Source organism: Vollenhovia emeryi, unplaced genomic scaffold (genome assembly GCF_000949405.1).
Source record: "Vollenhovia emeryi isolate VEMERY1.0 unplaced genomic scaffold, V.emery_V1.0 DF939274.1, whole genome shotgun sequence".
NCBI lineage: Eukaryota > Metazoa > Arthropoda > Insecta > Hymenoptera > Formicidae > Vollenhovia > Vollenhovia emeryi.
The window spans coordinates 257,159-271,636 of NW_011967092.1; the positions used below are offsets into that span (position 1 = coordinate 257,159).

Sequence of the window (14,478 nt, forward strand, 5' to 3'; positions counted from 1 at the left end):
ATCAATGAATGTGCAAACATTAGCGCAGAGACACTTATAAATGTCGGATTGTCTTTCAGACACAGAGTTGCAATGTGCATTAGAAACAACGGACATTATTTCGAACATTTGCTTCAATGAAACACTTGTGAGAGGCAAGGGGACTCACAGTAATCAAGCACCCCGAAATAGTGAGAGGCAAGGGGACTCACAGTAATCAAGCACCCCGAGATAGTGAGAGGCAAGGGGACTCACAGTAATCAAGCACCCCAAAGGGAACAAATTACTACTACGTCCACGTCGTTGTTCCTGGGTAAAGCTAAAAGTAGTCTAAGAATGCATTGCAGGAGGGTAGACGGCGTCACATGATAGCATTTTCAAAAATATCAAAAAATTTACTTTGATGTTCCTGATCTGATGTGTATTTTTTTGAGATATTACCATTTTTCAACAATTTTCAACTCATTTTCATTTTTGCCGATTACAGCGCCATCTATCATGAAACGAAAAAAATGTCTCATACAAAAGTTACATATTTTTTCACGGAGAATCCAAATCTGCAATAAAAAATAGGGGTTTCTATTTAAGATTTCAAAGTCACCCCCCTCCCGCCCCCGGAGGTGGTGCAGGGGGGTCGAGCTTTATGTTAATGGATGTCCTCTTTGAGGTGAACAACTTTTATTGCAACTTTTTTAAATCCGATTTGTATTTTTCCAAATATTCTGAAAAACAGTTTTAAATGCTTCACCCTGTATATGCTATGTGGACGCTTATGGAAGATTTTTATTTACAACAGTATTTAACATTCTAGAATTATTTCTGAAGTAAGTTTTATACATAAAATATTTATATAAAATATTTACAGTATTACAACTATGTCCTGAAAAGATCCCAGGACATCCCGGGACATATTCAGGATGATCCTGAGGACGTTCTGTACTATCTGGGTACTGTACTCGTATGTTTACGGTTTCTGACGGTAGTGCTACTGCTGCTGTTGAAGAATACCGTCGACGCTTCCCTACACGCAGAATTCCGAATCGTTAAGTGTTTTCCAAGGTTTTCAATACGTTGCGTGAAAGTGGAACGCTTCCCGGTGTTCATGTTTTATCTGAACGAGGACGTCAACAAAATGTGCTCTATCTTAGAAACAATGGGGAATGGGACATATATTCATATGAACATTTTTGCTTAAAATGACCGATACTATCACTTCCCAGAATATTGACCTTTCCTCCTGGGACACCCTATATATAATGATAAGTGAGCAATTTTTGTAATTTATAATTATACATAACTTTTCCAGTCAGAAATATCTCGACGATCGACGTCGAAACGACGTCATATGGGCATCAAAACCGTCATATTGACGTCGTTCGACGTCGTTTCGACATCGATTGACGAGTCATTTCTGACTGGGTTGTATTATACAATTGTACACGATTATTTATGTATAATTATAAATAAGCAATTTTTCTCATAAAAGTATGCATAATTCTATAAAAGTATAGATGACTGTGTTATAGAAATAAAATTATATAATTTTATACAATTCTACACAGAAATATACAATGTAAATATATGTATGGACATATTTGATGTATATTTTTATTCATGTTCATGCATGAAACATTTTTACCGGGAAATAATGTTAATAATACATTAATCATGTAATACATCTTATTATACTATTCATATTAAATGGTAAAATCAAAATAATTTGAAAACTTAGATTTACATAATTTCCCCACACAGCACAAAGCTCCGATTAAGCTCCCAGGGAGTTCATTTCGCTGAGCTCCCGGGAAGCTTATAAAATTCGACAAAACAAGCTTCCAGGGAGTTCATTTCGCTGAGTTCCCGGGAAGCTTACAAAATTCGATAAAATAAGCTTCCAGTAGCGCGATTCTGTAACTCGTTATGTCGTCGTTACGGGCTTTGCGCAGATCTAATATACCGTAGAAAAGCTGCGCAAAGCCCGTAACGACGACATAACGAGTTACAGAATCGCGCTACAGGGAGTTTATTTCGCTGAGCTAAAGTACCTGTAAGATTTTTATAGAATAAGAATTACGTTGAAATTTAGTAACATTATTCAGTATTTTTTACATATCGAATTATGTAATATACGAATGAGAAAAACATTAATATTACATAAAATGTGACTGATTATCCTGGTATATGGTGTCTTGCATTTCATCGGGGTAGCACTCTGTACTATATGTCATATTAGGTGTACCTTTTTTTCAGCATTTTGCTACAATCTTCCCCAAGTGTCCAAGGTGACATGTCGTACTTACCTGTCGTATGTCGTACATTTTAAAACATGACTTCTCAACTCCCTGCGAGCTTAAATAAAGCTCTCCGGGAGCTCCTATGTCCGCTTTTATAAGAGCTCCTTAGGAGTCTTATTTAAGCTCCCTGCGAGTTTAAATGAAGCTCCCCAGAAGCTCCTATGTCCGCTTTTGAGAGCTCCCTGTGAGCTTTATTTAAGCTCGCAGGGAGCTTAAATAAAACTCCTAAGGAGCTCTCAAAAGCGGACATAGGAGCTCCCAAGGAGCTCTGTGCGAGTTCGTTTGAAGTTCAAGTTAAGCTTATGAAAAATTTTAAGAGCTCCCCAGGAGCTCTCTGGGAGTTCCCCGTGCTGTGTGGGTCATCTCTCTTTCTCTTCCTTCTCAAACAATTTTCGGTAATTCTTCAATATAGCTACTCCACCTTCCAAAATCAATCAAATTGGTCTCATTCGACGCGTTTTTCAACGAGAAGCAACTTTTTCCTCAGTCAAAATCGTAGCTCTGTCTCGCGAAGCGAGATATTAATTGTTAAAGTTGTGACAACTTTTAGGATTAGGAAATCTGTCATACCGACGAAATGTAGCGACACAACATGGGTTTGCGACTTTCCACGTGAAGCGAGATCCACTCCACACCTCGGAGTCTCGGACATCTCATACAGCACAGATGGTTGCAGTTACATTGCAGAAACGTTGCAATCTTACAGATTGCAGTGCAATCTTGCAGAGACATTGCAGGGATATAAAATTGCAAACTTTCGATAGCAATTATATTGCAGCAATGTTTCAAAAATAATAAAAATACTATATTTTCTATTTAAAAAAATTTTTCTAATTACGAGAATTTTATTATGTTATTTTCGCTGATACCAATAATGCGCGAATTTTGAAGTACTTGATCAGTGCGGTGTTGCTCGCAATCTCCATCTATTGCGAAGCGACATAATCTCCTTGGATTGCTTCGCAATAGCTTGCTGTGTATTGAAAAAGGCCCGGATGCATATGTAATTAGTAAATTCTCTGCTTATGTACAACAACAAATTATTCCAAAAATATTGCACTGCAACATTGCTATAATGTTGCATTGCAATCTCTCTGAGGGCGGACATTTCAACGTTGCTGCAATCCTCCAGAAACGTTGCAGCAATGTTGCGCAACGTTGCTGCAATATTGCAATCTTGCAATGTAACATTTCTGCAATCTTCCTGCAATCTTTCTGTGCTGTGATGCATCGCGGCAGCATCGCGACGCAGCCTGACGTACAGTCGTACACGTGCGCGCAAGTGCGTCGCGCATGTAACCGTTCCTCTTTCACGTGGCTTAAATTTTCACTGGCCTCGCCTTCGCTCTCTCGCATATCGCGGCTACTGGTCGCGATAGCCGCCGACGCCCGACGATAACGACAGAGACTTGCGGCTGTCACGTGCGGGCGTGCTCAGGTGACAGCTTCAGCTCGCTTGAAATCCCCCGGCGAACTCGCGGCCGCGGCACGTGGAGCGGAGCCGCTACGCTGCGGGCGACGGCGGGCACGGCGGCGGCGGCGCTACGGGGCGGCAACGACGGTAGCGGTGGTGGTCGCGGTCGCAGTGGTATGAGTGCGCGATTTCGGGAAATTAATGTCGCGCGTCGCCGGGAGGAGGGAGAGACCGTCGAGAAGCCGAGCGAGGCCGGGGAGAAGGTGAAACCGGTGAAAGTGAGTCTTTGTCGCGGCCGTGGCGGCGAACGGTGCATAACCTAAAAATAAAAAATATATATATATATCTCTCTTTTTCCCTCCCACTCGCTCGCTCCTCGCCGCTGTACCGCCTGCCTGCGTCCACTGCTGTCGCGCGCGCAGTACGTCGTGTGTGCCGTTTGTAGGATCGTCGCGCGCGGCTCCAGTCGCCGCAATCCGGTCGCCGTCGCGGAATCGTCCCGTGCTCGCTGCTCGCCGCGTACGCCCGCTCCGGGGACGCTCCTCCCCGACATGACCGCGCCGTGCCGGCCGCGGGGGACGTGCTCGCTCGACAACGAATGACTTCGCGGAAAGGCCGCCGGCAACGTATGGAGAATATGGACACCACGGACAACGAGCCGACGCGGGAGCAGACCGTGCCCGACAGCACGGTGCCGCGGAAGTCCTGGTCCGAGCTCCGCGCCGTCGTCAGCGATCTCAGGCGGAAGCTGTCCGGGGTGTCGGCCGGCTCCGTGCCGAGCTCGATAACCTTCCGCTCGCTCCCGGACGGCCGGTGAGGGAAAACGGCGGCGCGTACCTGCCACCCGGCTTGCGCGTGCCGAGATTAACGCTTGCACTCCCCCCCCTTTTGCAGGACTAGAATCTATTTCCTGAGCACGCCGAGTAACGGCTGGGAGACCACACTTTTGTACGTAGACATTGCGCACGCGGATCACACCAACGGCCTCCGGCTGCCCTGGCAGCCTGTCATAGAGGCGAACTTCCAAAGGTAAGCACTACGCTAGACTGACGCGCCATTGTATTATCCAGGAACGATTGTCACGCGATGATTTTAGCGTATCGAGCACGAACAGGCTGTCGAAGGAGGAACAACTTCTGTGGGAGAGAAAGCGACTTGCCACGTGGGGTATAACCAGCTACGAGATCCACGCAGAGAGCGGGAAATTAGTCTTTCCAGCTGCCAGCAGTCTTTATCAATGCGTGGACACTGGATTCATGGTAATACCGGTAATATTGGTGTACGGGTCAGTGGAAAGAAAGTGTTTAATCCATGTGTCTTCCCGTCAGCCCGGACCCCTTTTTCCGTCGGAGATTAGAATGTCGACGACCGGGGCGAAACTGTGCCCCCAGATCTGTCCCTGGAATAACGCTCTGATCGCTCACACGTGTTCGGGAGATCTGTACCTGTCTCACAGCATCACAGGCTCCTCGGTTCGATTGACTCACGCTAGGAAAGGCGGTAGAAGCCTCGCCGACGATCCGCTCACCGCCGGCACGCCTTCCTACGTCATGCAGGAGGAATTTACTAGGTTGATCCCTTTTTTTTGTCGAATAACCGCACGCTGAAGTCGCGAAAATGAAGGAATCGGTCCTGTCTGTCGCAGGTACATCGGCTATTGGTGGCAACCGAAGTCCATGTTCGACGGAATCTACAGGATAGTATACGAGGAGGTGGACGAGAGCGACGTCAAGATATATTGCTTCTCCTCGTCGAATTCCGACGAGGTAGACGAATTTAGGTTTCCCAGGGCTGGTATGCCGAACGCCAGAAGCAACCTGAAAATGGTGCAGTTCCGTCTGACGGAATCGTTGCATATCGTCGATATCGAGATACTGGAACTGCAATATCCACTTCACATTATGTTCCCGTGGATGGAATATATGGTGAGAGTCGGATGGACTCCGGACGCCCAATAGTAAGTTCGAGGCGGGATTCAAGCGGTACGGCGATCTTGCGTTAAACGCGAGCCGATAATGTTACTTTGTTAAAATGTAGCGTTTGGGTACAACTGCTGGACAGAAAGCAACAGAAACTGGAGCTGGTCCTGCTGTCGATAGACAACTTTTGCGAGCCGCCGCCGAACACGTACAACACGGAAAACCATTTCACGTCCACGTCAGCGAGCGTTCAAGTGATATACTCCGAGCAGAGCTCGATTTGGATCAACGTGAACGATCTGTTGTATTTTTTAAAGTCCGACGACGCGAACGAGGTCAAATTTATCTGGGGAAGCGAGGAATCCGAGTTCCGACACTTGTATCTTATAACATCCAGCATAGCAGGTTTATGATGAGATTACTATTGGGTTGTCCGGAAAGTTTGTGCCGATTTTTGGTAGATGGCGCAAGGACTGGTCTGAATATATCAGAACGATTGAAGACAAATGACATGCGTACATATCGTAAAAGACGGTACTTCAGGCATATTGGGAAAAAAAAGTTTGCTTACGATACGTTAATTTTTGTCAGTTTTATACGCCTTTGAATATGGAAGGAAACAAAGTGCATTTTAGGCATTTAATACTTTTCTCTTAACGGAAAGGCAAAAATGCCACACAAGCGGCAAACAAGATATGCGCTGTTTATGGCGAAGGTGCCTGTAGCTGAAAGAACTGTGCGGGGAAGTGGTTTGCTAGGTTTAAAGCTGGTGATTTCAACCTCAAAGATCAAGAACGCCCGGGTAGGCCCTCCACCACAGATGAAGATCAGATTAAAACACTGATCGAGAATAACCCACGCTATACGACACGTAAATTAGCAGAGATGTTAAATGTGTCAAAATCTACCATCCACGAGCATTTTGTGAAGCTTGGCTGCATAAACCGTTTTGATGTATCCTTCAAAATCGGCACGAACTTTCCGGACAACCCAATATAATCCTCGCTGCGATCGTTTCACTAGCAGTATCGTCACTTGACGCGTTCTTCCTTTCAATGTGCATTTTAAACGTAGGCTTGAGCAATGGAGTGGAAGAGCCCTTGGATAGAATGGACAGTATATTTCTCCGGCCACGTATCACCTCCAAGGTAGCTCTGACGCAGGGCGATTGGGAAGTGCTGGGGAAGAAAATATGGGTCGACGAGGTCAATTCTATCGTCTACTTCTGCGGATTACGAGAAGGCCCGTTGGAACAACATGTTTACGCAGTTTCGCTGCGACGGCCGTTAGAAATACGACTGCTGACTGGACCTAGCTACAGTTACAACAGTATATACTTTAACAAAGAGTGCACAATGTTGGTCACTGTTTTTAGTTCCATTAAAACGTTGCCTACTTGTCAAGTACGTTCCCGATAGGACATGCCCAGCAACATTTAGTTTTACACCGGTAGTAATTTGTTGCGTCCATCTTTTGCAGGTATTTAAAATATCTCAGACCGATTGGACAGTGGACAGCATATCGCTTACACTCGTAGGCTACCTCCTGGAACCACCGACATCCGAACTCGAATTGCTCGCGCCGGAGATCTTTACCCACAAGATCAAGTCGGGAGACACGGTCTACTCGATGATATTTAAACCTCACAATTTCCAAGCTGGAGTCAAGTATCCCACGATATTGAACGTTTACGGAGGACCCGAAGTACAACTTGTATCAAACACATTTAAAGTAGGTATACTCCGTCAAAAACATACGGACGTATGCGTCGTGTGAAGTAAAAAAAATGTATTAATTATCCTCTGCAGGGTTTAAGACATCTACGAATGCACATGTTAGCTGCTCAAGGCTACTGTGTAGTTTCAATAGACTCCCGCGGGTCGCAGCATAGAGGTCTAGTGTTTGAAAGTCATCTGCGACGTAGGATGGGAACGGTAGAGTTGAACGATCAAGTCGAAGTATTGAGATGGTTGTCAGAGACTACCGGGTACATTGATCTAAATCGAGTGGCTCTTCACGGCTGGTCTTACGGCGGATACTTAAGTCTAATAGGTTTGATACAGTATCCCGATGTATTCAAGGTGCGTACAGACTAACGGTTTACCGCATACATTACGTTTTCCTAATTTAAAGTTCCATTAAAAATATATATATATCGTTGCGATTCGCAGCTGGCCATCGCTGGTGCTCCAGTTACCTCGTGGAACTTTTACGACACCGGATATACTGAACGTTACATGGATCTGCCACAGAACAATACTCACGGTTATATGGCGGGATCGGTGCTGACATATGTAAACAAGTTTCCCGACGAAGAGAACCGTTTGTTAATTATTCACGGTCTCATAGACGAAAATGTACATTTTTACCACACTAGCGAGTTGATCAGTGCTCTTGTGAAGATCGGTAAACCGTATCAGCTGCAAGTTTATCCTAACGAGAGGCACAGTCTGAGAAGCCTAGATGCCAGCAAACATTACGAGACGACTTTATTGTCCTTTTTACAGAATCACTTGTGAACCGACATTCTTTTATTTCCGATTTCTTTTCTTACATTGTTAGATAGTTCGTGAGATAATGATCGTTCCTCCGAGCAAGACTTTGCGAGTTTTCGAGCAACTGCCATTAATTTATGTACACACTTAAACCTACAACTTAAAAGGACGAAATACTTTCAGGTGATCAGATATGTGTACTGGTTTCTGTATAAAAGTGCGCCTCCACAAGGCTTTTAAGATAGTATTACATATTTTTTTTAATGTAAAGTATCTGCAACAGCACAGTGTGAATATATCGTGTAACTAATTACCAGGACGAACTTCTAGCAAGGAATTTATAATATACTTTACAAAAAAAAGAGATGTGCTGAATACAAATTTTCAAAACGCCGCTGTCAAGATGCCACAAAATGCGTAATAAGTACATTCAAAGTTTTCTTAATCAGCTATTGTCAAAACTTGCGATCGTAATATTGATTAAATGTGACTACTTTGTAAGAGAAGGGACAATACTCAATTCACAGACAATAGTTAATCAGGAAGACTACTCCGGGCGTGTTTCTGTTTCGCGGTCGTTTCGCAATGCATATTGAACTGTTAGACGTAAACACCACAACTGTGACTATGTACATAATACGATACGTGACCGTGACACATGTATCTCTTATCTTTCTACGAAATGAAAATCCGCGTTTCAGCGAGAAAAGTATTTACGTTCTTCAATGTTGTGAAATAATCGTATATCCGATGGATAATTATTTGTCAATAAACAAATTCATTATTTTATATTTTTTTAAAATAATTATTGCTGTAAGCGGTAGCACGTGTAAATCGTAACTGATATTGTACTCGGTAATTGTGTCACCCGAAACGGAGGTTGCGAGAACTCGGTAGAACGTTCGGGAAGTAATTGAAAAGAAAACGTAGCAATTGCCTATTTGAGAGTTGAATTGCATCAAATTTCGGTCAGAAACGTAAACCAACTCGATCTATTTACGTATTATTAGTTTTACGGTTCAAATATTTATAGAGATAACTTATTCTCTTGTTGAGTTGTTTCCACTTGGTGGGTCTCGCTATCGGATATATGCCCCTGCCCCACATTTTTCTCTTTCTCAGTAAGACTTGGAATTCGTTGCCGCTGACACCTCTCAGCCACGAGGGCATGTTGTAGAGAATTCTCGTGGGATGTACGCTACCCGAGCCCAATATGTCGATGTAGTCGTTCTGACCGTACAGTGCCTTCTTCTCGGACCAGGAGTCCTTCGGCCGATAGATCGGCATCGGAAGTATTCGCCTAGTGTACGTATGCGGTAGGAGGCCTCTCATATCTATGTGTTCCTCGTATCCATAGCGCCGTATGAGGGGACCTTTCGCCAATTTGTCCGCGTGATGGCGAAACCGTATTGGTGCCACCTGTGGGGTCCACGTGCTCACGGCAGCACGGATAGAGTTTACGATCCAAGACATGGATTCTGGAAGGAAAATAAAATACGTGTCGAGAGAGTGATTCTACATAAATCTACGTACCCAGATAACCAAATCTGTCGGAACAGATTTCGCCAAATGCCCGCTACAAGTTTTGAAGGCGGAAAGATTGCAGATTGCATACAGGAACTGATATATTCGATATGTTACCAGCGTGTCAGCAGTAATGCAACCAAATCTGCTCACATAAACTGGACCTGCTCGGTTTCTGCCGACAATCTGTTGACAGTGTATGTTTTACAGACTCTGTTGTCAAAACGAAAGCCAAATGCGGACACAGATGGCTATGGTTTGGGTGTGGGTTTCTGATAATCTCCTCCCCCAATCTACTAACATTTTGCTGACTGGATTTTTAGATTGGCAGCAGATTCGATCAGAAACCAAAACCATATAGCCATCTGTGTTCGCATTTGGCTTTTTGCTCTGGCAACAGAGTCTATAAAACAGATACGCTGTCAACAGATTGTCGGCAGCAATCGAGCAGGATCTGCATAGCGCAGTTTGACAGTAGATTGACGACAGAAACCGAACAGGATCTGCATAGCGCAGTTTGACGGCAGATTGGCAGTAGAAGCTGAGTAGCATCCCCGTTTTTATTTCTTCCATTTTCGTTCCTTTTATTAAGCGTCGTCTACAAGACATGGAGTAAGCTTGGAGTAAAAGAGAACCATAACATTTAGCTTTTGGTGTAAGGAAACTAAAATACAGATATAATTTTAGAACATTTGTAACACTGGCCGATGGCGTTCTGATTCACCGAGAGTAAGCGTAAGAGCTGAGGTAGGAGTAAGAAATAAAATTGATTTATTTTCTTACTCCTACGCCTTACTTCAGGCTTACTCCATGCATTGTAGACTACGAAATACAAAAATGCGTAAGACAATAAGTAGTAAGGCTTCTATCTACATACTCGTAGATAAGAGAGTTCACTTCAGTACCAGAAAGATTAAAGAATCTCATGTGGATATGTTAATTTACAATACCGCGTGTGGTTTCTTTCTTACGAGAAAGTGTCACGCCGCACGTCTATCTAGCGGGATGGTTACGCGTAGTCTACAATGGCAGTAGGAGTAGTGGATTAAAGAAGTAGGCGTTAGACATAGGATGTAGGATTGAAGTCCCTTTACACCCGAGTGTCTATAATGGCGTAGAGTAAGGATCATTTACGAAATGGAATTGAACCATTTTGCTTACAGCCTTCCTCTACAGCTATTGTCTCTCTACAGCTACGATCAAGGTGAAAGTACCTATAGTTGTCGAAGTATCATAATTGATTACATTGGCTCACTCCGACGTTTTACAGCCTTAATCCACTACAAGTTAAGTAAGTCTTATTGTCGCTAGTGATGATTCAAGGAGGGAATATTTTTTAAATAAGTCAACCTAACTGGCAAGAAGTGATCTTTATTTGGTTCACAACGTTTCGACCCTTTAATCAGGTCCCTTTCAAGTGTGTTCTACAAACAATCAGAAATAATTGTGCTGTTATGAATAAAAAGGAAAAGAAAAAGAAAATTTGAGTGTCAATTTTTTAGTATGATCAAGGTGAAAGTACCTATAGTTGTCGAAGTATTGTAATTGATTAAAGGGTCGAAACGTTGTGAACCAAATAAAGATCACTTCTTGCAAGTTAGGTCGACTTATTTAAAAAATATTCCCTCCTTAATCCACTCCTGCCACTGTAGACCGCGCGTAACAACATCGTTACAACATAAATCGCCAGCAAGCAACGGAGTTTGCTATTAATCTGCCGATAAGTTATTTCAGCAGATTCTGCTCGGTTTCTGCTGCAATCTGTCACCACGTTGCGTGAGAACAGGATCTACTCGATTTCTGCCGCCAATCTCCCGTCTAAACATATCAAGCTTTGTTATATTTCTGTTGATGTTTCGCCGACATCATGTGATCAGTTCCTGTATGCGATCTGTAGTCTTCCTGCCTTCAAAATTTATAGTGGCCATTTGATGAAGTGTTCCGACAGATTTAGCTATCTGGGTACTTGGCTCTCTCAAATTTAGATCTTGTCCAGAACTGGTCCGTCTCTATGACAGCAGGATGAAGATCTTATGCAATGTTGACGTGAACGTAATAAAAATCAAGCTGCCAAGGCTCACGTATCTATTACGTGTAAGGCCCGGTCTACAATGAGTTGTCAATCGTTAATTAGAAGTCGGAACTATATGCCGTCCTTGTTCTTTCACCCACAAAGAAAAAGGATTGACACATAATTCTGACATCTGGCTAGCGACTAACGACTCATTGCAGACCAGGGCATTATAGATACCAGAGCTTGGTATCTTGACGTTTTTCATCAAAGATATAAGACGCACTGAACTATTTTTCCGAAGAAAGATATAAATACAGACAACAGTAGTATCTGTAACTATATCTTACAAGAAAAAAAGATACCAAGATCTGATACATGTCTGCTATGTATAACAAATACATAATAAAAATGTATAATGTAGTGAGCAATATATAATAAATATATACCCAACAAGCGGTCCGCCATGCAATTTCTTTCAAGTACGATAAATAAGTTATGTATGTATAAAGAGAAATCCGCACATTTTAACCTAATTTATACGTAAAGTAGCCTAGCTGTCTCGTGTCAAGTTTTTCATGCAGTGTAAGCGACGCTGCGCTTACGAAATTGTGGATCGTCAATGAAATGTTAGTGGCACTTACTTATTTTCAAATGTTAGGTGCGTTAGAACGAGAAATCGTCATTTACAGTCGTATCGTAGAAACCCAATCTCTACGATTTCCCGAACGCAAAAGTTGGGTTATGTATCAGCTGATTAAAGCGCACGCGCAGTTAAATGCACTTGCACGTCTCTCCATGTTTCCGCGCCTCGTTTCTTTTAACCTTATGTCCCAAAATACTTTAATCCTTCTTCCAAAGTATTGGCTTGATGTATAAGTTCGTCCTGTTTTTAAACGTTCGCGCACTTTACATACGAATTCGATTTGCTATTAACTTCACACTTATATGCCGTGTTAAACATTTAAAAGTAGCAATTGAACGGAAACTTTACTCAAAATTGTCGTCGATTGATTGTTTGTGAGTCGTGTAAATTTATATAAAGATGGATAAAAATAAGCATCGCTTTCGGCATATTATGCTTTTTTATTTTCGAAAAAACAAAATTGCTGTTCAGGCTAAAAGAAAAATATATTCTGTCTACGGAGAAAATGCTATTGATGATTCCACTGTTCGTATTAAATGGTTCCGACGATTCCGTAATGGAAATTTTAATTTCACGGATGAGAAACCCAAGGAGAACGAAAAGTCAAAATGATGTCAAGATGATCCAGAGTTTGATCACTGAAACTATATTTTAAAAAACGACTATACACTGACTCGTCATAAAATCATATATTATATAACGATATTTTGACTTTCAGGATTTTAATTGAATATGTGTATTTTCAAAAATAGATTTTTTTTTACAGAAGATTGCCTGGCACTTATTCATTGAAATTGTCTTATACACTGCTGAAAAGAAATATGGAATAGAAAAATTTTATGCAAAAATTGGTCAACTTTGACTGACGGTAACTCCGCGAAAAATCATCGTAAAATTGTTCTTTTTTTTTTAATTAAAGCTTGAAATCTCTACTTTAAGATACTATAGTTCGATTTTAGGTGTGATGCATCTCTATCTGTAACATCTTAAATGTGAGGGCATGTTTGTTATATTGAAAATTACAAAGTTTGACGGAGTGCATGGACTTGCTACATTTTTTTTCGGGGATACTGTTTGCAGGAACATAAAGTACGAATCTTCCTCATAGCAAAATGTCTGCATTAGGGGAGTGTTGAGAGCCGATACATGTTACCGACCGGCATAGGGCGACGACGATATAGATGGCGTAAAAATCGCGAGCGCTGCGTACTTTCCTTTGTATAACCTTTGTAAGTTAGTTGGTGTTCAGTCGTCGAGAGAGAGACTCGACCTAAGTTTATTAAAAGTCTTTCGACGAACACAGTGTCTACGTTTTTACACCCACGCTAGAGCTAACTAGAGCTAACAAAATTGGTCCTTCGAGCCGGATTCGAGGCTCGAATCAAAGATACAGTCCACAAAATACTAGCAAGGATAAGGCGAATCTAGAACAGGCATGGCCGACATCGGAACTCTTCGCAAGCAACGAGGATGGGTCAAGGCAAAGCTGACTCGACTCGAGACAAAGCCAATCAGGTACAAGTGGATTCATTGGATCGAGGAGAGATCGAGGCGTATTTCTCAAGAATGCAGGAAATACGTAGCGAATTCGAAGAAGTACAGAAGGAAATCAGCATCTGCTTGGAAGGTGAGATGAGCATCGCGGACAAGACAGAGGATGAGGAGGTTGAAAATAGATTCATGGCGCTAAAAATCAAGCTAAACCGTTGGGCGAACGGTACGTTAACGCAGCCAGCCGAATCACGGCCGGCAGCAAACGACGATACATTGACGCGATTATTGCTGCAGCAAGGCGAAATCTTAAGGCGCATGAGCATGCGAGACGACAACACGCAGGTGTCGGACAGTAACGGCAACGCCATTACAAAACTATTCGAGCAACAGACGCAATTGCTGCGTGATCTCGCGGGCGGAAACAGCAGTCAGGAATCTCAGGTTAAGTTACCGGCTGTAAAACTTCCGACATTCGACGGACGAACGGAGGAATGGAATCGCTTCTCTGAGACGTTCAATTCCATGATACACTCGAACAAAAGCATTCCTGACATCCGAAAATTCCAATATTTGGTCACCTCTCTGAGTGGGAACGCGGCTAAGATTATAGAATCCATCGAACTGACCGACGCGAATTACAAGGTTGCATGGGACCTACTGAAGAGGCGATTCGACGACCCGAGGGCAATAAAGAAGAAACAC

The 14,478-nt window shown here is 42.9% G+C and overlaps 2 protein-coding genes across 2 annotated transcripts; one reads left to right on the forward strand and one right to left on the reverse strand.

Annotated features, from left to right (window-relative positions):
- The first annotated feature begins 3,799 nt into the window (after positions 1-3,799).
- LOC105559412 (dipeptidyl peptidase 9) lies at positions 3,800-8,803 on the forward strand. Its single transcript, XM_012007669.1, has 10 exons — positions 3,800-4,500; positions 4,582-4,716; positions 4,784-4,946; positions 5,016-5,257; positions 5,333-5,644; positions 5,725-6,011; positions 6,681-7,009; positions 7,086-7,337; positions 7,415-7,687; positions 7,778-8,803. Exons 1-10 carry the CDS (start codon positions 4,286-4,288, stop codon positions 8,123-8,125), a joined length of 2,556 nt encoding a protein of 851 aa, XP_011863059.1. The 5' UTR covers positions 3,800-4,285; the 3' UTR covers positions 8,126-8,803.
- On the reverse strand, positions 8,336-12,419 carry LOC105559411 (39S ribosomal protein L51, mitochondrial). The gene is made up of 2 exons (XM_012007668.1): positions 12,281-12,419; positions 8,336-9,579 (listed from the first exon to the last, which is right to left on the reverse strand). The coding sequence occupies exon 2, from the start codon at positions 9,572-9,574 to the stop codon at positions 9,098-9,100; it is 477 nt and encodes a 158-aa protein (XP_011863058.1). The 5' UTR covers positions 9,575-9,579; positions 12,281-12,419; the 3' UTR covers positions 8,336-9,097.
- Positions 12,420-14,478: the final 2,059 nt, after the last annotated feature.